Here is a 22,363-nt window from a genome sequence, read left to right as displayed (position 1 = left end):
TTAACCTTTGTTTAGTGTTTCCATGTACTCAAAGAATTGTATATAGATTGTTCATGCTCTGGTTGCTTCTCGTCTTGATTATTGCAATCTTTTTCTGACTGGTCTTCCTTTATCTCGTACTAGTTCTTTGGTTTCTATTCAACATTCTGCCGCTAAGAACATTTTCTTGGCTTGTCGCTTTGATCATGTTACTCTACTTCTAAAATCTCTTCACTGGCTTCCTATTTCTTCTAGGGTAAGCGTCGTCTTTTGACTTTTAAAAGCCTGTCATGGACTAGCCCCTCTTTGGCAGAACCTACATATTGCATTCAAAGCGCCTCCTCGCACTTTTTCTTCTTCTCTCGCAGCAAAACGTCGTGTGCCACACTCCTCTCTCTCTCTACCGTTGTTTCTTCCCATTTACTGCAATTTGTTCCGTTTCCCAGGGTCACAGATTTATCAAATAATGACTTCCTACCACAGCAACAGGGCATTCCAGAAAGGATGGGTAACGTCATCCTCACTGATGACGTCCTCGAAAGTGCCCGGATGTGTGTGTGTGTGTGTGTGTGTGTTTTAATTGGGACAAGCAGAGCCACGGAAAGCTCAGGAGATAAAATGGCCCCACTTCGCACCGAAAGTGTACTGAGCATCCCATTGGCTAAGAAGTTCAAGTGGAAACATGACCATATATGGTCAGCTTATGGGGGGGCGGGGAGGAAACAGCACATCATTGATATACACATTAACAGAAATATCGGGTAGACGGGATAAAAGGGCCACTTTCACAGCGGAGAGTAATCATAGAATCATAGAGTTGGAAGGAGCCTGTAAGGATATCGAGCCCAATGCCTTGCTCTATGCAGGAATCCACCTTAAAGCATCCCTGACTGATTGCTGTCCAGCTGCCTCTTGAATGCCTCTAGTGTGGGAGAATCCACGACCTCCCTCGGCAGTTGGTTCCATTGTCGTACTGCTCTAACAGTCAGGAATATTTCCTGATGTCCAGATGAAATCTGGCTTCCTGTAACTTGAGCCCATAATTCCATGTTCTTCACTCTGGGAAGATCGAGAAGAGATTGTAGACTTAGAAGGGTGCTATTTAGGCCATCGAGTCCTCCCCCCTGATCAATGCAGGAATCCACCTTAAAACATACCTGACAGATGGCCTCTTGAAGGCCTCTAGTGTGGGAAAGCCCAAGACCTCCCTAGGTAAGTGGTTCCATTGTCATACTGCTCTAACAGTCAGGAAGTTGTTCCTGATGTCCAGCTGGAATCTGGCTTCCTGTAACTTGAGCCCATTATCCCTTGTCCTGCACTCTGGGAGGATCGAGAAGAGATCCTGGCCCTCCTCTGTGTGACAACCTTTCAAGTCTTTGAAGAGTGCTATCATGTCTCCCCTCAATGTTGCATGCAGTGTTATAGAGGCGGATTTCAAGAAATGTCATGTGAATCACAAGGCTTCAATGCACACTGAACATGCAGGACGGGTGGGAGGAGGCACTTTCAGTACAACACATAGATTCCCCCCAATTCTTTCAGCCCTTATTTCACATTATAGCCTCATTCATGCTCTTCGCTCCTTGAATGGTATGTTTATTACTTGCCCAAGTGTTTCTGCTCCATCCATTCTCTCTTGTTTCTCCCTCTTCCTGGAATTCTCTTCCAGAGAATTTGCAGATGGTTGCTTCAATTACTGTCTTCAAATCTCATTTTAAAATTTTTCTTTATTTCCAGATTTCTGGAACCTTAGTTGAGGTTTTATTTATCATTTGGTAATGTTGATTATTTATTTTAGTAGTGTTCTCTGCCCTTTTGCTGCATTCCCTTCCCTTTCTTTGGGTTTTATTTTGAGTTTGTTTTTTTTATTAATATTTTTTTCTTTTTATTGTGAATGTAACAAAACAAAACAGAAAGCAAATAATGAGAAGAAAAATGAAAAACAGGAGAAAAAAAATGCAGGCTTCACAATATCAGTGTTCCATCAAGCACATCATAGCTTATCATTTTAATAATAATAATAATAATAATAATAATAATAATAATAAATTTATTTCTCTCTATCCTGATCAAGGTGAGGAACAACAGTAAGTATAAAATACATAAAATACTGATTAAAAACATAATATCTGTTGTTAAAACTTCCTAAAAAAACATCCTAAAAGCATCTTAAAGTTCCACTGGATAGGCCTGCCGGAAACGATCAGTCTTAATAGCTTTTTTAAATGCTAAAAGACTGTTAAGTTGACAAATCTCCTCTGGCAGGCCGTTCCACAGTTTGGGGGCAGCAGAAGAAAAGGTCCTCTGGGTAATACCTGTCAGCCTAGTTTTGGCTGGCTGAAGGAAGTTCTCCCCAGAGGACCTGAGTGTGCGGGGCGGATTGTATGGGAGAAGGCGATCCCGCAGGTAGCCTGGACCCAAAACCATGTAGGGCTTTAAAGGTGATAACCAACACTTTATACTTTGCTGGAAACTAATTGGCAGCTAGTGAAGAAATTTTAAAACTGGTGTAATGCAGTCACCCCTAGGTGTACCGGTGACCAGCCTTGCCGCCATATTTTGAACTAGTTGAAGTTTCCGGACTAGACACAAAGGTAGCCCTATGTGGAGCGCATTGCAGAAGTCAAGCCTCGGAGTTACCAGTGCGTGCACGACCGTCTTTAGGTCTTCCGACTCTAGGAAGGGGTGTAGCTGGCATATCAGCCAAAGCTCGTAGGCACTCCTGGCCATCACATCTATCTGGGCTGTCATTTGGAGTGACAATGTAAGCCTGTGTGGCAGGGATTTGTCATTTTATTGTTTTATTTTGTGCTGTGCCATGTGCACTAATGGCATTATATAAATAAATGATAATAACAATAACAACGACAACAATAATAGTGTAGTCATAGTCCTTACAAATACAACAACCCTGTAAGGTTCCTATTTTTATTCCTCATGTCACAGATGGGGAGGGACTGAGGCCAAGAGAGAGTGGTTTTTGAAGTCCGTTTAGTGAGTTCATGGAAGCGAGATTCAGACTGGTGATTTCCAAATTTGTGGCTCAGGTGCAAATTCATCTTCTTGACTCCTGAACGTTTTTAAATAGAACGTGGGGTGAAGTGGTCATTTCCTGCAGGGATGGCTGGCAAACCTCAAACCTCACCAACAGAACATTCATGTAACCTCATCTTGCTGTGCAAGCACAATGCTTTTCAGTGGACTTGGATTACAGATCCTGGCTTGCTCTAGACTCCTACGGTAGACTCCTACAGTGGTAGAATGGATCGTATGTGGGGCTGCCTTTAAAGATGGTTTAGAAACTTCAGCTGGTGCGGAGTGCAGCCTCCTGATTGCTTGTGAGGGCTACGTGATCAGAGCATTCAGTATTATTTGCCATTTGACCGTGTTGGTTGAAAGATTCTCTGCACTAGATGGATTTGCCTAGGACTTTGGCCCCGGGGGTCCTGCTTACATCCCACCAGTAAGATCCATTAGGCTTGTGGGCAAAAAGGATAGGGCCTTTCTGTATTGGCCTCATTGTTGTGGAATGCTGTGCCATGGGATATTTTATTTATTTATTTATTTATTATATTTTTATACCGGCCAATAGCCGAAGCTCCCTGGGCGATTCCCAAAAAACTAAAACCATTCAGTATAAAACAAACAGTATAACAACATGATATAAAATACAATATAAAAGCACAACCAGGATAAAATCAGCAGAAGTACAGAAATACAATCCTACTTTGATTGCTTTTAAAGGGCCTTAAGGGAAATTGTATATAATGCAGAAATGCAAATGTTTGTTATAAGCCAAGGGTTATTTGAGGACTGTCTATCCCTAGGGTGACCATATGAAAAGGAGGACAGGGCTCCTGTATCTTTAACAGTTGTATTGAAAAGGAATTTCAGCAGGTGTCATTTGTATATATGGGGAACCTGGGGAAATTCCCTCTTCATCACAACAGTTAAAGCTGCAGGTGCCCTGCCCTCTTTTAAATCTGGTCACTCTAGCATAGCTCCTGCACCTTTAACTGTGGTGATGAAGAAGGAATTTCACCAGGTTCCCCATATATACAAATGACGCCTGCTGAAATTCCCTTTTCTATGCAACTGTTAAAGATACAGGAGCCCTGTCCTCCTTTTCATATGGTCACCCTACTTAAAGGTCTGGTTGTTCCAGTTTGCTTTTAAATGAATAGAAGCCCATTTTTTATTTCATGAACAGGAAGGCTCCCCCCTTTCTTTTCAATGTGTTACGCTTTTGTTTTAGTTATAATTGTACTTTACGTTTTATAGTATTACATTTTTACTTAGGGTAAAATTTTTACTTAGTAAAAATGTAATTCTGTAAAAAATAAAGTAAAAATGTAATTCTGTAATTCTATAAAATGTAAGAGGGCTTTGGCTTGAAAGGTGATATAAAAATATGTTAAATAACTAAGTATCACTACCGTATTACACTATGGCCCCTGGTTAATGCAAACGGAAGAATAGAAAAATTGCATCCCAAGCGAGGCTGCCCTCTTTCTGATCTCCAGATTCTGTCATGTTGTTCTACTCCATCAGTAGTCCTTGTTTGCATGTCAATTGTGATGTGATGTGTGTGTGAACCCACCTGTAATTTCATCGAAGCAAATGTATTGGGTAGTGCAATGCCAACTTTTAAAAAGGGATTGTGTGCGTGTGTTGGAATGTGCAGCAGGGGGGAACTTACACCGTTGTTAGCTTAACATCTGTTCTGGGTAAGTTGGTGGAAAACTTTATTAAAGATAAGTTCATCAAGCGTATATAGATTTGTGTCTTGATGAAGAAGAATCAGTATTGCTTGTGCAAAGGTACATACTGTCTCGCTAATGCTTTAGAGTTATTTGAGAGAGTTAACAAATATGTGGAGTGGGGTGAACCAGTCTTTGAAAGGACATTGCAGCTTTCCCCCTTTTTTGTCCTTAGTAAACTTCGTAGTCATGGGATAAAAGGGGATGTCCTCTTATGGATCAAAAACTGATAAAGAACAGAGAGTGGAGAGAAGGAATAAATTGGCAGTTCTTGCAATTTAACAGTGAACTTCCCTTAAGGATACATAATCTGATGTTTGCTTTTTCATAAATGAATATTATATATGCTCTTTCACAAATGAGCTGGAGTGAGGTGGCCATGTTTGTTTGCTGATGATATAAAATTATTTAGGGTGGTTAATTGAAAAGGGTATGTGAAAAGTTCCAAAGGGATCTCTCCAGAAAGTGAGAATGGACATTAAAATGGCAAAAACAGTTCAGCGTGAGCAATTGTGAAGCGATGCACACAAAAAATCAAGTCTAATTTCACATACATAATCATGGTGCCTGAGCTGGTAGTGACATCTTGAAGTTATAGTGGATAGCACAAGGTTTTGACCCTGCATGCAGCTGGTGTGGGGGGAAAAACACCAGTTTCTAGTTTGGGGAACAACATAATGCCTTTAGACAAATCTATGGTATGTTCATGTTTGGAGTACTGGGTACAATTCCCATCACTGAACTGCAAAACAAGGTTAGGAGGGCTGCAAAACATGCAAAAAAAAAAAAAAAAAGGTAACCAAAATTATCAAGGGGCTGGTGCAACTTCCCGATGAGAATAGGTTACAATGTTTGTATGCGCAAAGATGGGCATGATAGAAGTATATAAGAACGTAAGAAGTGCAATGCTGGATCAGACCCAGGGTCCATCTAGTCCAGCACTCTGTTCACACAGTGGCCAACCAGCCATCGGCCAGGGATGAACAAGCAGGACATGGTGCAACAGCACCCTCCCACCCATGTTCCCCAGCAACTGGTGCACACAGTCTTATTGCCTCGAATACTGGAGTTAGCACCCAACCATCAGGGCTAGTAGCCATTGATAGCTTTTTGCCTCCAGGAACTTATCCAACCCCCTTTTAAAGCCATCACCACATCCTGTGGTAGCGAGTTCCATAATTTAACTCTGCGCTGTGTGAAGAAGTCCTTCCTTTTATTTGTCCTGGATCTCCCACCAATCAGCTCCATGGGGGTTGGCATGGTTTGCTGCATCTTTGAACCTGTCCGGCATGGCTTGTTGGAGGGGGGAACAACCCTCCAATAACCTTACAACAGCCCATGCGTTATTGGGTCACCTGGGTTCAGACAACTGTGTCAACCATGACAACCCCCCACCAGGGGAATAAGCCACAGTGATTGTGTGAACCTGATCAACATGTCTTTTCTTCTTGTAGTCTTCCCAAAGGGTTGTGTTTGGCTACTGTGGGAACAAAATGGTGGGCTACTGGTCTGATTCAGCAAGGCTGCTTTTATGTTCTTATTTATTTATTTATTTATTTATTTATTACATTTCTATACCGCTCAATAGCCAGAGCTATCTGGGCGGTTCACAAAAATTAAAACCATTCAAAGTATAAAACAACAGGATAAAACCATAATATAAAATACAATATAAAAGCTCAACCAGATAAAAACAGCAGCAATGCAAAATTACAAATTTAAAACACCAAGTTAAAATTTATTTATAGACTGTTAAAATGCTGGGAGAATAAAAAGGTCTTCACCTGGCGTCTAAAGGCATATAATGTAGGTGCCAAGCGAACCTCCTTAGGGAGCTCATTCCACAGCCGGGGTGCCACAGCAGAGAAGGCCCTCCTCCTGGTAGCCACCTGCCTCACTTCCTTTGGCAGGGGCTCATGGAGAAGGACCCCTGAGGATGACCTTAGGGTCCAGGCAGGTACATAGGAGAGGAGGCGTTCCTTCAGATAACCTGGCCCCAAACCGTTTAGGGCTTTAAATCAGCGGTTCTCAACCTGTGGGTCGGGACCCCTTTGGGGGTCGAATGACCCTTTCACAGGGGTCGCCTAAGACCATCGGAAAACACATATTTCCGATGGTCTTAGGAAACTGTATTGACTGAACTATGTCATGTATCATCTTTTGTATTATTAAAGCTATGGTTATGTATTATTTTCATTAGCAAACCATCCCATGACAATGGATCGTGTAGAGAAGAACGAAAATAATTTTATGGTTGGGGGTCACCACAACATGAGGAACTGTATTAAAGGGTCGCGGCATTAGGAAGGTTGAGAACCACTGCTTTAAATGTTAATACCAGCACTTTGAATCGGGCCCGGACCTGGACTGGCAGCCAGTGAAGCTGGAAAAGGACTGAGCTGCTGCATGGTTCCCCCACATTTTCGCTAGAACCATTAGGGTTTAGATTTCAGATACAGATACTATTTTTGTGTGTGACACTAATTTACAGAGTTGATATTTTGATTGTATGGACTCCTGTTTTCATGGAATTTGCAATACAAAACCAAACCGAAAAGAGAACGAAGGTGCTGATACTGGCATTAGGAAGAACGGGCAGTGACTAATTTTGAATGTGCCTCAATTTAAACATGAGCAGTGTAGCTTAAGGAATGTAAGGACTAATTCGAAGGGCTAACATTGAACTCATGCCATTTCCCCCCAATCCCCACTTGCGTTCGCTTTCATAGTCAGCGATCACGGCTGCTGCAGAAGGCACGTAGGTTAGAGAAAATACCGCTGCAAAGTTGAGGAGGTAAGACCGCTTTTCAAGCAACAGGAGCTGTTGGGGTCCTGGATAGGATCTCGGCAGCCAGCTCTGTTTAAGTAAATGCCTCACGGCCCCTCTGTTTGTAAATCTGCCGACATTGAGTCCGAAGCCCATCTGTTGCTTTACACCGAAGGCCCGTCATTCATGTATTCTCGGCATTGCATCCTTAAGCGGCCGATTCTCCTTCCTGCTTTCGTTGGCGTCTCCCCCCCCCCTCCCATTGCTTGCCTAGTTGAGATGTTACTTTCTTGACAGTAAGACAGGGTTTTGTTTTGTGTGGTTTTTTTATTATGATTTTGCTTCGGGATGGGGTGTGTGTGTGTGTGTGTGTGTGTGTGTGTGTGTGGAGAAGCCGTCTCCACTCCCATTCATTTGCAGCATTTGTTTCTTTTCTCCCGCCTCTCCTTCCCCCCTGCCTCTCAATTATTTCCCCCTCACAATTAACGTTCTACTAACTTGACACTTCTTCCCCTCGTTTTGGCTTTGTCAACCGGCGTTCCCCCCCCGCCTCCGTTCCCCCCCTATTAATTCCAGACATTAATATTTTCTTTCACGCGAGTGCCGCCGTTCACCCGTGAAACAGTTTGAACATTATGTAGCTGTCAAGATACCTAGGGATTACCCAGCATGCCTTGCCTCAGTAAGTGACACCGCCGAGGCCCGGTTCTGAGATGTTTATTTTGAGAGTAAGATGACAAGCATGAAGTCCTGATCCCAGGGAGGTAATCTCATTTAATTAAAAGACTCTTTCATTATAGTTTGCCTCCTCCCGCACCAGCCAAACCTCCTGACACACACACACACACACACATTGTGTGTGTGTTTTAAAAAGCTTGCTTCGCATGAACAGCGTTGTTTTACAGTAAGGGGCGATTGGGTGCTGGCGGTGAGGAAGTTGTTCCAGCAACCATGAAACTTCAGTGTCGATGCGAGAAAAACAGAATTTCCCCATGGCGATTTTGTCTAATTTAGAAGGAGGCGGGGTGGTGGTGGTTCTTTTTTGGATTAATATTGCAAAAGCTGGAGGAACACACACACACACGCACACACACACGTCTCGCATTGTCTCTCTACGTTCCATTTCAAAGATGCGCTTTGTTGCATGCCTCTTGTTCCATTTAAGAAACAGATGAGTTATGCGCCTGGACCACCTGCCTCCATTGCCCTATTCATGTTTTCATTCCTCTGGTTACTTTTCTTGTCTCGTCTTGGTATTGCTTCTTTCACGTAGTTAATAGTTGAGGGACTTTTTAATATTGTTATTATGCCGGCAGCCTCTGCTTATCAGGAAGATAAAGGCTGTCTCTCTTCTCTTGTGTCTTGCGTCTTCTCCCACCCCCCCCACCCCCACTTTTTTTCTTTTTTTTTTTAGAAAGGAGAGAAGGGATTAGAATATTCAAGAGAAATTAACAAAAGGGCCTCCATTCATCTCCTCTCCAAGTGGGGGAAAAAATCCTCTGAAGGTTATTGGAAATACTTCATGCCTGGTATTTATCTGGGTAGCTTTGCCCTTCTGTGAAACGTGTGACGTTCGGGATTTTTTTCTTCTTCTTTTTCCGTGTCTGTATGTTCAGTAAGCGGAGATCACATTCCGAGTTGACTGATCCATGGAAACATTGTATGGCTCTCTTTGGCTGAAGTGCAGAGGGTGGGAAAGAGAGAGGAGATGGCGGAGGAAGTTTTCCCGTTGTTGATGCAAGGTTCCACACTTCTTTTCCGTCCCGTTGCAATAATTATTTATTATTTTTCAGGGCAGTCCTATGTACATTGACTCAGAAGTAGGTTCCAGTGAGTTCCGTGGGATTGCACCCTTAAGCATGGATCTTAGGAAGACTTTCAGAAGGGAGTTGGCAAAAGAGACACTACCTGGTCTTGAGCGATTCCTCCCTCAGACGTCTGTGCTATTGCCCATCTTATTCAGAAGGTCCCCCCAAAAACACACACCTAAGGAGAGGGTTTTGGTTGTGAGGCTGCAGAGGACGAGGGGCTTTGCTACACTTCAGCAACCCTCTTTTGTAATCTCTTCTTTAGGATCCATGCTTTCATTTTTTAGCCCGGCCCTCCTTCAAGGACTCCAGGGCAGTGTATGCGGTCCCATTCCTCTCCACACTTTTTATCATCATAGGTAGGCTTAGGTGGTGACTATTCCAAATTCACCTGGAGAGCTTCACTGGTGAGTGGGGGTTGGCTAAAGTTTCACCCGCGGCACTAGCCTTCTCCTGCATGCCCGTCCCCCCACCCTCGGTCTGTTTGGGAGCAACTCCAGAGGCACCCAGAGAGAGAGGCCTCTGCCATGGTATTTAGTTTTTGAATTACTGGTTTAACATGATGGTAGGTGTAACTTTTTCTAGATCAATTGAATCCATTTTGTTCATTATTATTATTATCATTATTAGGTACGAGTGATCCATATGTCAAGTTTAAGCTGAATGGCAAAACCCTCTATAAAAGCAAGGTCATCTATAAGAACCTGAACCCCATTTGGGATGAAACTGTCGTGCTTCCGATACAAGCGCTTGATCAGAAACTCTGCGTGAAGGTAAGTTGTGGATCGGAGCTTCCACTGCAATAAAGAGAAATGATTTCTAAAAACTGTGTACCGTATCTGATTATTACAGTTTCTGTGCACTGAGACTCTCAAATGCAAGAGCAAGATGCACTTCTGCCTCTAGGGGGCAGCACTGCCATTGAAGCAGAGACTGAAACTGATAGTGATGACTATAGCTCAGAAAACGAGTCTGATTAAATTTCATGCATATTCATTGAATCTTGGTTATCGCTTTTTCTCAGTTCTTTTTATGGAAATGGGCGCTTTATGTCTGCTTGACCCAGTGGAGGACTAGTGGAGACATAAATAATTTTCTACATTACTAATGTTGATGGTTTCTTCTGTTGTTGGTTTTTTAAATTGTTTTTTGCCTGCTCCTCATAAACTGGCAAAACCAAAGAAGTTTTATGTTCCTAAAGTAACAAAGTGACTTTCAATTTGTAAAAAGTCCTGATACTGAAAAAAAACCAAAACAATTTTTTGAAAAATAAATAAATGTTTTCCCCCGAAAAATGGGGAAAATGATTCCCCCCGCCCATGGTTTCAAAATTTCCAGAAATTTTACCTCTCTATTTAATTTCGTTAAGTGGGGTCATTTGAAAAGTTCTTACTGTTGATTTGGGGGAAAGATGCTACTAGAAGTAACCTTCCAAACCTAAGAAATTCTCTTTTGAGATGTTTACAACTGGATGGCATGGCTGAAATGCCAGATATCCAGTCTTCTTAACTGGCATGGTTTTTGTTTTAGGAAGAACATCTGAACTCAACAAATCCTCTCTTTCTCCCCTATGGGGTGAACACAGGGGTTTGTTTCAGCTTCTATTCAGAGTAGCTATAGACCAGGTTCTCTGCCCATAGGTTAGAGTGACCATATGAAAAGGAGAACAGGGCTCCTGTATCTTTAACAGTCATATAGAAAAGGGAATTTCAGCAGGTGTCATTTGCATGCATGCAGCACCTGGTGAAATCCCCTCTTCATCACAACAGTTAAAGCTGCAGGAGCCTTGTCCTCTTTTGTATCTGGGCAAGAGGGCAGGGCTCCTGCAGCTTTGTGATGAAGAGGGGATTTCACCAGGTGCTGCATGCATGCAAATGACACCTGCTGAAATTCTATATTCTACGCAACTGTTAAAGATATAGTAGCCCTGTCCTCCTTTTCATATGTTCACCCTACCATAGGTAGAATCTTCCATTTGCCAATGTCCCATAGAGTAGCTATTCAGAGTAGCTATAGACCAGGTTCTCTGCCCATAGGTTAGAGTGACCATAGATTAGCTATGGTCTAGATAGATTCTAGATTCTTCCAGAGATCTCTATTCCCTCTATATATGTGTGTGCCATGGATCTTAGAAGGCCTTCTGAAAGAAAGAAGTGAAGACATGAACATAAGATTCATGAAGGGATGCAGTCAAAATAGTCAATTTGATCTGAAAAGATGATGCAATGAATCTATTGCAGTCATTGAAGGGCTGTAGCTCTGTAGTGGTAGAGTGTGTGCTTTGCATACAGGACATCCCAGAGTCAATCCCTGGCATCTCCACATGGGAAAGGCAACTGTTAACAAACCCCGGAGAACTGCTGCCAGTTGTGTAGACAATACTGAATATTGCTAACTTCTGTTGGAAAACTATATGTAATTAAGAACCTTCTGGATACCATTGAGACCGACGTTAATGGAGCTGTATGTAACTAAAGGCCCTGTTCAGACAGTATGCTAAGCCATGATGGTTAAACATTTTGAGTTAACCATGATGGCTTAGCATGTCTTGTGAATGGCATTCTTCCTAACCATGGTGGTACAATTTAACCATGCTCACTAACCACTTCTTGCAAAAGGGTTAGCAGCCCTAACCATGGCTTAGCATGTTGTCTATTTCTGGGCACAATCTCTATAAATAGTTTATAATAGGGGTGGACAGAAAGTAGATCTCCAGATGTTTGGACTTCAACTCCCAGCATTCCTGACTATTGGCCTTGCTGGCAAGGGTTCTGGGAGTTGAAGTCCAAAAACGTCTGGAAATCTACCTTCAACCCACTCCTGGTTTAAGCTGTTGGTATGCTAGGAGGTCAGTAAAGGCAGAATGTATCCCTGCTTTCTAAACATAGAGGACAAAGGAAATACCTTAAAAATTAACAGCTTGTCAGGTTTTCTTATTTATTTGAGTGCTCTCCCAGCAAAAAGTTCATAGTTCTTCAAACCAACCCCACTCACCCCCCATACAAACCTTTTTTAAAATTGTTTATGAAAATCCAGGAAGGTCATTGGTTGATAAAAAGCACGATAAAATAGAGGAAAAATATTGGAGTTGGGGCAGTTGGTGTTGGGGTGAAACGATGATTTCTTTTTTAAAAAAATGTTTCAATATCCTTGTTGCGCTTTTTATATTGTATTTTGTATTTGTGTTTTTAGACTGTTGGTTGTTTTGTCGTGCTTTTCATGGTTTTAATTTTTGTGAACCGCCCAGACAGCTTCAGCTATTGGGTGGTATAAAAATGTAATAAATAAATAAATAAAATTAAATTAAAATAAAATAAATAATGTGTAACAAAAGAAAACAAGACAATCAACCATTGTATTTCATATTAATTGTGAAGGCTGTAAGGATATATGAGAATTTTGTTTTCGCCCACAAACCATGCAAGCGTGCCCCATTTGAAGCTCTGAGCGTGAGCACGTGTCCACCGATAGTATTTGTATCTTATCGTACACGTGTCCACGATCGCCTTGTTCCTGATTCCCAGTTCAACTTGTGCAAATTTCCTAATTTGCCCAAATTTCCTCCGTAGACTGAATCAGCCCCGCTTTAGTCGATGGAGGAAAGTTGTGCAAATTAAGACAGTTGTGCAAATTTGGGGAACCTCTAAATCTCCAGTTCAAACAGCACTTGATATGCACATTTTCCATTCGTGCAGAGCAAACGGTCAACACAAATGGGAATAAAGTATAAGAAGAGCAGTGAGATAATGTTGAGTGAATCCTGGTATTTCGAACATCGCTTGTTCGTCCATTCCTAAGTGGCTGACAATTCACTCTTCATATGTTCTTATCATAAAGCTTGCGATTGGTTCACCAACAGAGAACGTAAATGAGAACAAATTGCTCTTTCTTCTGACAAGCAGAAATTATTTTCAGATGTTCAGATCTGTTTCCCCCCCTCCTCTGCTGTTCCATATGCATCAGGTATATGATCGCGATTTAACCTCTTCAGACTTCATGGGTTCAGCAGTTGTAACTCTGGGCGAACTGGAATTGAACAGGTATGTTTCTATAGCTTATTAAAACTGTATGACGTTTCCTTACTTATTGATGCTGGTTATCCAGTATTTCAGACTTGACTTGAAATGCATAATGTTACCACTTTCTAGTTTGGCTTGCTGAATCTTTCAGCTTTCTCAGGTTTTGCTTTCAGAAATAAACAACATTTGATAGAGACATAAACCTTCCAAATTTGCACACTGATAATTAACGTTAAGGCATTGCTTTGGCTAAACTCAATATTACCTTTCCCCTAAGATCTCTCACCCAGTAACTGGCAATGAAGAAGAAAATCATATTACAATGATGACCTAGCATGATTGCAAACAAATTCAAATTATGCTTTTCTTGATATTTCCACCCCCTCCAAGTCCATGTCAACTCTATAGTAGAGTACTTCCTAAACTATGTGTGTTTTGCTATACAGTGCTATGTATGATATAGTAATAACTAGCTTGACCTGCACATAGCATCTGCGTGCTAGGACTTTATTGCTTGGACATCCCATCCCCCTGCTCCCTTCCAGCTGCTCACCTGTGCTCTCTAAACTCACTCCCAGCTGCTGCCCGCCCTTCCTGCCTGCCCACCGACCTTCAGGAGCTACCTCCAGGGGGCGGTAGCTGGACATTGGGCTGAATAGGCACAAAATGGTTTGGCTGCTTTGGCAAAGATATGTTTCAGTGCCAGCTATATCATCTTTGTTTGTTTTTGTTTACATGTCTTATTATGGAACTTCTGCTGCTTAGCAACGCAAAGTTCTTCGTGGAACTTCCAGCATGCCACGTATTGCCATGTGCCACGCACCGCCTTAGAATTTTCTATATATAGATAATGAAGGTGGGAGAAAATATATAGTGCTTCGAGGGCACCAAATAATTGCTAACCAGTGGCACTGCCCTGTAACCTGAATGGCAGTCTTCACCCGAATCTATTCCGTTTTAGCTGAGAGTCTCACCTTCAGTGGTGTCTGGTTGTAAACTAGTCAGTGGATCACAACTTTGCTTTCTGTTTTCAGGAAGAGTGAGAAGATTCTAACACTTGAAGACCCAAACAGCTTAGAAGATGACATGGGTGTGATAGTGCTGGACTTGAAGCTTGTTGTGAAACAGGGAGACGTTAAAAGAAATGTAAGCAGACCTGTGAAATGGTTCTTTTTTCAAAATGGCTGCCACTAGGAAGCCATTGGGGGAAAGGGGTGGTGTCCGTGGGAGGCCAATGGAGGCAGGCAGAGCAGATGTGGGCTGCATCTGGAGTAGAATGAGCCCTTCTCAGAGACAACACTCTGTCACTAAGTATCCCAATTCTCTTTTCTCTTTTTGTTTCCTCTCTTGGATTCTCCTTGTTACACCAATGGGGACATGGAAAATAGAGATGGGTGAACCGGAGAAGACGCTCTTCACCGAAGGTAACCCATGTTCCGACGTGTGGATTTTTTCCCCTTCCAGCCCAGAAAAGTTTCCGGTTTTACAGAGAACCTCAGTGGCAGAGCTGGGAACTAGTCCTGGAGATACTTCCAGTAATTAGAAGCAGAAAAGCGCCAACGCCAAAGGTCCACCTAGCACAGCATTTTCTTTCCGGCAGTGTTCAGCCAGAGGGCTCCAATTATTAGCTCAATCTTTACCTGCCTTGAAAAAATGAGGAGCAGTTGTCGAGGTCTATCCAGGGAGAATGCCATGTTTTCGCAAAGTTGTTTTGAATTGGAACCAGACATCTTGGAGTCTTTCAGGAGCTCTGGTGGGTTCCTGGGGCAGCAGGCCTGGGCCTCCATGCAGCCTGCGACTGGATGCACTAGTTACTGGTGAAGGTAATTTTGCACGTTCTGCCGGCACATAACCAGCATGCACAGCAGGGGAAATAAGCCACCATGGCTTGTCTTCTCTGCTGGGATTATGTGCATTTCGTCTGAGAGTGAGTGTGAGTGACTGGTCCAAGGTCACCCCAATGAGCTACGTGACTCGGGGGAGATTTGAACCTGCATCTTTCTAGTCCTATTCAAACACTCTAACCAATACAACAGGGTTGTGGAATGTTTAGCTCTCCAGATGTTGTTGGACTGGAAGTCCCGACATCATTCATCATTACCCATGCTGACTAGGGCTGCAGTCCAGCAACATCTGGAGGGCCACATGTTCCACATCCCTGCAGTACTCCGTGCGTGCATGTACATCTACTCTCTCTTGCATTCTCATGATTTCCCTATCATAGTCTCATCAAAAAACTGCCTGAGGTTTGATTTCTAAAGCCCCAGTGTTCTGTAACCAGGATCTCAGAAGGATTCCTTTGTCCCATATGTGTACTGAGCTCTTCTTTACAAACTTTCTCCAAATATTCTTTCCACCAGAGTTTACATGGGAGCATGTCCTTTTTTGTGGTGGTGCCCAAATGTTTGGAATTCCCAACCTTTTTTCTTTCCTTCTTAGATTCAACTGTCCTTTACAAAGACCTTTCTTAGAGCAGTAGCCCAGTTGGAAAGGTGTTTTCGATAGTGTATGAAGTGCCTTGAGCATCCACCTTCCCATCCAGCTGTGCAACGTGCTGATTGGTTGGGCCTCATGGCAGCCTGAAACTGATTTCTCCACCCACACAGCTCACTATTTCTTTTCTTCATTTTTTTTTCAAATCAAGGTTTATTTCTGTTAGCTGTGCACACAGCATAGTAGCGACCCCTTCTGATAGATTATAGACATTGCAGGTATTGCACATCATCCTTGAGTCACATAGCAAAAAGAGAAGAAAAATAGGGAAAAAAACTCACATTGGATGTTCCGTTCCAGAAAGAGGCTCAAGCTTACCTGGGAGTAGAACCCATTGAACTCAGTAGGGCTTAAATTTAAGTAATGTCCCGGATTACATTGTTAGTTGAACAAAAGTTTGCACCCCAACCTAGATAGCTGGAGAAAAGCAGCCTACAAGGCCATCGAGTCCAACCCCCTGCTCAATGCAGGAATCCACCCTAAACCATCCCCGACAGATGGTTGTCCAGCTGCCTCTTGAAGGCCTCTAGTGTGGGAGAGACCACAACCTCCCTAGGTAACTGATTCCATTGTCGCACTGCTCTAACAGTCAGGAAGTTTTTCCTGATGTCCAGCTGGAATCTGGCTTCCTTTAACTTGAGTCCATTATTCCGTGTCCTGCACTCTGGGAGGATCGAGAAGAGATCCTGGCCCTCCTCTGTGTGACAACCTTTTAAGTATTTGAAGAGTGCTATCATGTCTCCCCTCAATCTTCTCTTCTCCAGGCTAAACATGCCCAGTTCTCTCAGTCTCTCCTCATAGGGCTTTGTCTCCAGACCCCTGATCATAAAAGCACTAGTGTGGCTCCTGCCTTTTATATACCACTTTCATACTGCTTTCATAGTGGAATATCTTGCTTGGTGTAGATGAGCCCCAAATCAAGGTGCTGGTTTTGACCTATAAGGCCTTACACAGCTGAGGACCTCAGTACCTGATGGGACACCTCTCCCGGCATGAACCAACCCATACACTGTACTCTGCAACCTCTGGGAGCCTCCTCCAAGAGAGGCTCAAAGGGTGGTAACAAAGCACAGGGCCTTCTCAGTGGTGCCCCCTCCCCAATTTATAGAATAATATCCCTGACCAAGACCCGCCTGGTGCCAACATTGTCATCTTTTTGGCACCAGGTTAAAACTGCCCTCTTTTCCCAATCATTTGGCAGCATCTAACAAATCCTTTTGTTCTGGTCCTCGAGTTTCTCTGGCTGATGTTTTTTTTTAAAAAAAATCTTTTAGATATATATTGTGTATGCTGTTTTATGTCTTCCAATGAATGGTTTTATACCTTATATAATGTATTTTAACATTTTTTTTTTTAAAAAAATGTAAACTGCCCAAAGAGCTTCGGCTACGGGGCGTTTTAGAAATACAATAAATGAAACGGAATGGAATGTGCACCGCTATAAGTGAAACAGCAACGCACTTGGAGTAAAGATGCTGCCATAAAAATTTCTAAATGGAAGTTGACGGCATTCAAGCTCTCGGATTAGGTTTGACTCGAAGCAAATCTCTGAGAGATTGTAAAGACCGCATCTTGATCTGTGTAGGTTTTCTGAGTCCTCTTGGCTGCTCTCTTCTGCCCCCCCCCCATTTTTGCTCTCTGTTTCTCTCTTCTGTTTGGCCTTGGAGAACTCTCAAAAGGGATCTGGATTTTCAATCTCTGGCTATCCCCTTTCAACCTGTTTGCAGGCCCTTATATTGTTCGTTGTTGTTTTCTTTGTATATTTGCATATTTTTTTTCAGTTTTCAGATAGCTTAAGATAAAACTTTAAATTTCCTTGGCAGGTCACTTACTTCCCAAAATCTTGGCAAAGGTGTTCAGATTATCTCCCTCCACCCACACCCGCACCCTTATTTCCCCCAAAACAAAATGTAAGAGATGCCAAAGGTGATAACTGGGTGTGTGTCGTAGAGACAAGATTATTCTGCCGAAAAGAGAAGGCCGGATAAATGGGGGGAAAGGAAACCTACAAACCTTTTGCCTTTTTCTGTTGCTGTCACTAGAGGGTAGGAGAGCAGCGGCATTCCCTCTGCAAGCCAGAGTTCAGGCTCTGGAGTGCTCTTTTCAGAAAAAGAAAAGGCAAAGAAAAAAGCTTCTGTGACCATCCGAGAGGCAGTAAAGAATTTCCCAGAAAGACTGCTTGGGCAACACTTGACAAAGCAGTATTTCCTGGTTTATTGATTCTGCTGCCACACTAAAACGCCAGTGTTGTACATCAATAACTATCTTTAGTTAGGAAGCGCCAGGCTGTGGAAACAGTGCTGGCTCTTCCCCGACCCCCCTCCCTTTTTTTTGTGGCAGAACATAAAGGCTACAAAGAAAAATCGTGTGCTCAGGGAATATGGGTGTCTCGGAGAGGAATGAGAGGTTATGGAAGAATGGTCAGGAGGAGTGTGATGGGGCAGAAGATATGTGGACGGACTGGATTAAGAGACCAGGAGGAAATAAAAAACAGGCTCTCTAATGGATCTGTGTACTTGGCACCACCATATTCTTCTCTCTCCCCCCCCCCTCCCCCTGCCCAACACACACTCGACTCTTCCGGCAAGGTGTATGAAAGAGGAAACACTCGGTATTGTGCTCTGAGTTTTTGAAACTTGCTTCCAGGTTAATCCTCTTCCTGTTTAATTCTTTTTTTTATTATTGGATGTGTTTGCACGCTAAGCCATGTCTTTTGTTAACCATGGTTTGTAGCTTTAGCCGTGGATTACCTTGCTGATAGCAAATAAACACAGAGTTTTTCCTATTTCTCTCCCCCCCCCTTTCCTACCCATTTTGCCAGCCTTCAGAATGGTTTCATTTTTAAGCTGTGGTTGCTGGGTGCCTCTTTTTCAGGGCTGATAGCAGTGTAAACAAGAAAGGGATAAGCACGGTTCTGAGTTCAGACATCACAACAAGCCATGGTTTAAACAAGCCAGAGTACCTAAGCCAACAACAAACCATGGCTTCTAGTTGTGGTTTGCAGCTGTTTAACAAACCTTGGTTTCTTTGTGGGGTTGGTTCAGTGCACAACAAGCCAGATTTCACAAATCAGGCCATGGTGTAGTATTATTTGCAAACCAGGCCACTGCAGCCCTTCCATCAAAGGTTGAGCCTGAAGAAGAAGAAAAGCCGCTGTTCCTGTTTGGAGTTGGGTCAAGCACGGCATAATTGAAATAGGGAGATGATATAGTAAATCAGTGATTTAAAGCAACCTTTTTGTTTCTTACTGCATTGCCAGCCCTCTCCCCCATCCAGTTTTACCCCCCCCCCCCAAAAAAACACAACCCAAATATTGGGGTGGTTGGATGATGACTTTATTTATTTCTGACATCGGTATGCAACCCTATCTCAAAGTTCTCTTGGCTGCTTCCAGTAAACAAGCATAAAACCAATTTAAATACAAAACAGTTGCTGGTGAAGAAAGATGAGCTCTAAAATCTCCCCCTCCCCTGCAAAATTAACTCAAGTTTACAGGAGACAAAACAGGTGAAAACCTGGTTCTTTATGAGTGTGTGTTGTGGTCTTCTTTCCTTACCTTGGCATTTTTCCCTTGGAGGGTCTTGTAGAATCATAGAATAGTAGAGTTGGAAGGGTCCTGTATTGCCATCAAGTCCAACCCCTGCTCAATGCAGGAATCCACCTAAAAGCATCCCTGACAGTTGGTTGTCCAGCTGTCTCTTGAAGGCCTCTAGTGTGGGAGAGCCCACAACCTCCCTTGGGAATCGGTTCCATCGTCATACTGCTCTAACAGTGAGGAATTTTTTCCTGATGTCCAGCCGGAATCTGGCTTCCTGTGACTTCAGCCTGTTATTCGGTGTCCTCCACTCTGGGAGGATCGAGAAGAGATCCTGGCCCTCCTCTGTGTGGCAACCTTTTAAGTATTTGAAGAGCGCTATCATGTCTCCCCTCAATCTTCTCTTCTCCAGGCTAAACATGCCCAGTTCTTTCAATCTCTCCTCACAGGGCTTTGTTTCCAAACCCCTGAACATCCTGGCTGTCCTCCTCTGAACATGCTCTAGCTTGTCTGTGTCCTTCTTGAATTGTGGAGCCCAGAACTGGACGCAGTACTGTAGATGAGTCTTTACCAGGGCCGAATAGAGAGGAACGAGGACCTCACATGATTTGGAAGCTATACTTCTATTAATCCCCCATCCATATAAACCGAGTTTTGTATGGTCTAGCAGACAAGGTTTTCCTCAGTGGGCCCGTTCGCATGATTACGGTGCGGAAAATAAGACATAGTTTCTTATTTTCCCTGCTGCTCATGCCATGGGGATTTACCGTGTTGTGTGAACCTAGTGAGGGTGGCTTGTTGCCGTAGTTAAGAAGTCACCCCAGAACCCTGGAACAGCCCTGGGTGGCTCATTCATCACAGCAGCAAAGTGACTTTCTCTGGGGTCACATGACACAGCAACCCATGCTGCCAAGGGAAATTACGCAAATCGCCCCCCCCCCCCAGCATGCAGCCAGCACCCAAAATAAGCCACCGTGTCTTATTTCTCCCTTTGTAATCATGCAAAACCTGCCGGCGATTAAGTAGCCCTTTGTTTTCTCAGGTCATTCTATTGGAGCATCAGTGGCTACATCTTCTGGACCAGTTAATATGAATTAGTTGCTCTTAACACTGTAAGAACAAGCCCCCGTGGGCCAGACGCAGAGCCTCAGCTGGCCAGATTTGGCCCGCGGACCAAGAGGTTTTACTTCCCTGCTATAAGGCATGGGGGTGGAGCAATTTTTAAAAAGTCACTCTGGACAGTAAAAAAGGAAGAACAGAATGCCTTGATTGGGACCTGGGCCTCTTTTGGCCACAGGGATGTGTAACGTGGTAGAAAGCCCTTTGTACTCAGGCAGTACTCGATGGAATAGGTTAGCTTCTATGAAAAGATGTGTGGGTGGGGGTGGGGAAAGATGGCTGAAGTATTTACTCTTTTCTGGGCCACTGGTTTTCTCAGGAGATGAGGAGCGTTGGGGCAGGGGCGCTTTCCGATGACCTCATTAGAACAGTTCGTCTCCGGTTTGCTTCTCGCAGGTGCCTGGACCCGTTGCACCACGGCATGTCCTTGTGCAGTTGAGCAAATGTTGCGTGCTCGATGAGCGCAGATTTGGCGCCCGGGTTTGCTCCAGGGAGGTGGCGACGGACCTGAAGCATTTCTTGCTTTTTATGCGGAAGCCAAACAAATTTGAGCCCCACCTTGGTGTCCAAACGACTGGAGAAATTGACTGAAAAGCGGCCTTGAGTTGATGCCTAGCAAAAATGCTTCCTCCTCCTTCGCGTGTGTTTGCGTGCTTCTGTCGCTGCCCGCTGCCGCTCGTCGCTTACCTCCTTGTTTTATTTTGGCTGTCTCTAGCAATGCCCTTTGGGCAGCTGAGCAGTTCTCCTCTTTGAACGTTCCAGAGAATTGTAGAACTCTGTTGCCACAGGGTCGTGAGCCGTTGCATGACGGTTCGGCTGCCTTAGCTCCTTCTCCTCGCCTCTTTCCCACAGGGGAAGGTCTTCTGCAGAGTGGTTTCCCTGCCTAATGAGAAGAAGAAGGGGGAAAAAAAAACCATTTTCCCTTCAATTTGCATTGCTGCTTTGACCTATTCACAGGTCTTTCTGTTCCTCTGTCGCATCCTTTTAAGCTCAGGAGTTGGAAAGATGGCTTCATCTTTTATTTGTGCATCGTTCTGTTTATTTGGTGAGTTTCCTTGGCACGTCATCAGTTTTGGATTTATGTATTTAAAAGCAAACGAACAAACAAACCCTATTTGGGATAACTACCCAATTTGGAACTAGTTTTCTTTTCATTTATTTTGTTCAGAAGCATGACCCCCAAATATAAGCTATCTAAATGACATAATATGAACATGAAAAACTCTCCAAAGTTTAAATTTGATTTTTGCACCACCCTATCTTTTGCCCTCAAACCCCGCCTGAACGTTTTGTTTCCATCTTGCATTTTCATGTTTTGCAGCTTACTCAGACACTCTCCAGGGGGCTGTCTGCACATGGGGAAAGCCCCACGGTGGATCTGACCCCGTTGGTTAGACAACACAGGTGCAGCTTCACAGCCACCGCACGGGGTCCCTGCGTTGCTCCGATTTGAAAAAGTCGGGGATTTACCCTGGCTTTTTCAAAGAGAGCGGCATCAACACGGCACTTCCGCTGTGTAACCTCACTCCGCAGCCAATCCAGGGACAACCCAGGGGAGGAGCCTGGTGGAAGGCGACCAGCGATTGTTCGCCTTCCACCAGAAAGAGGGCGGGTTGGCTCTGGGACCTGAATGGTGGTCCAGTAACCACACACTCCCTCCTCAGTGTCGGGATTATCTGGTGCCACCCTTGGACAGGGAAAGAGTAGGGTTGAGTAGGGAGGTGGCACCAATCTGGCACCATGAAGATAGCCCCCTCTTTTCTGGTAGGTGGGGACAATGGGCAGAGCAAAAAGCATTGGGGAGTATTTGCAGCCTATCTTGCCTCTTGGGGTTGCACTTGACTAGAAGAGAGGTAGAGGGTTAAAAGAAGATATCTTGGAAA

At 43.7% G+C, this 22,363-nt stretch overlaps 1 protein-coding gene across 2 annotated transcripts in view; it reads left to right on the top strand.

The window, feature by feature from the left end:
* The window catches only part of MCTP2 (multiple C2 and transmembrane domain containing 2), a 177,013-nt gene that overhangs the window by 39,842 nt on the left and 114,808 nt on the right, over positions 1-22,363 (top strand). The window contains exons 5-8 of one of the 2 annotated variants that reach the window (XM_063142442.1): positions 9,945-10,087; positions 13,278-13,354; positions 14,368-14,479; positions 14,722-14,757. In XM_063142442.1, the coding sequence (XP_062998512.1) occupies positions 9,945-10,087; positions 13,278-13,354; positions 14,368-14,479; positions 14,722-14,757 (368 nt within the window). Of the gene's footprint in view, positions 1-9,944; positions 10,088-13,219; positions 13,359-14,367; positions 14,480-14,721; positions 14,758-22,363 lie in introns of those variants that run through there. The other variant, XM_063142443.1, reaches the window with a different exon arrangement.

The sequence above is a fragment of the Elgaria multicarinata genome, chromosome 16 (assembly GCF_023053635.1).
Source record: "Elgaria multicarinata webbii isolate HBS135686 ecotype San Diego chromosome 16, rElgMul1.1.pri, whole genome shotgun sequence".
Lineage (NCBI taxonomy): Eukaryota > Metazoa > Chordata > Lepidosauria > Squamata > Anguidae > Elgaria > Elgaria multicarinata.
Note: the sequence above shows the minus strand (reverse complement) of the source record. Positions and strands in the feature narration are given on the sequence as shown.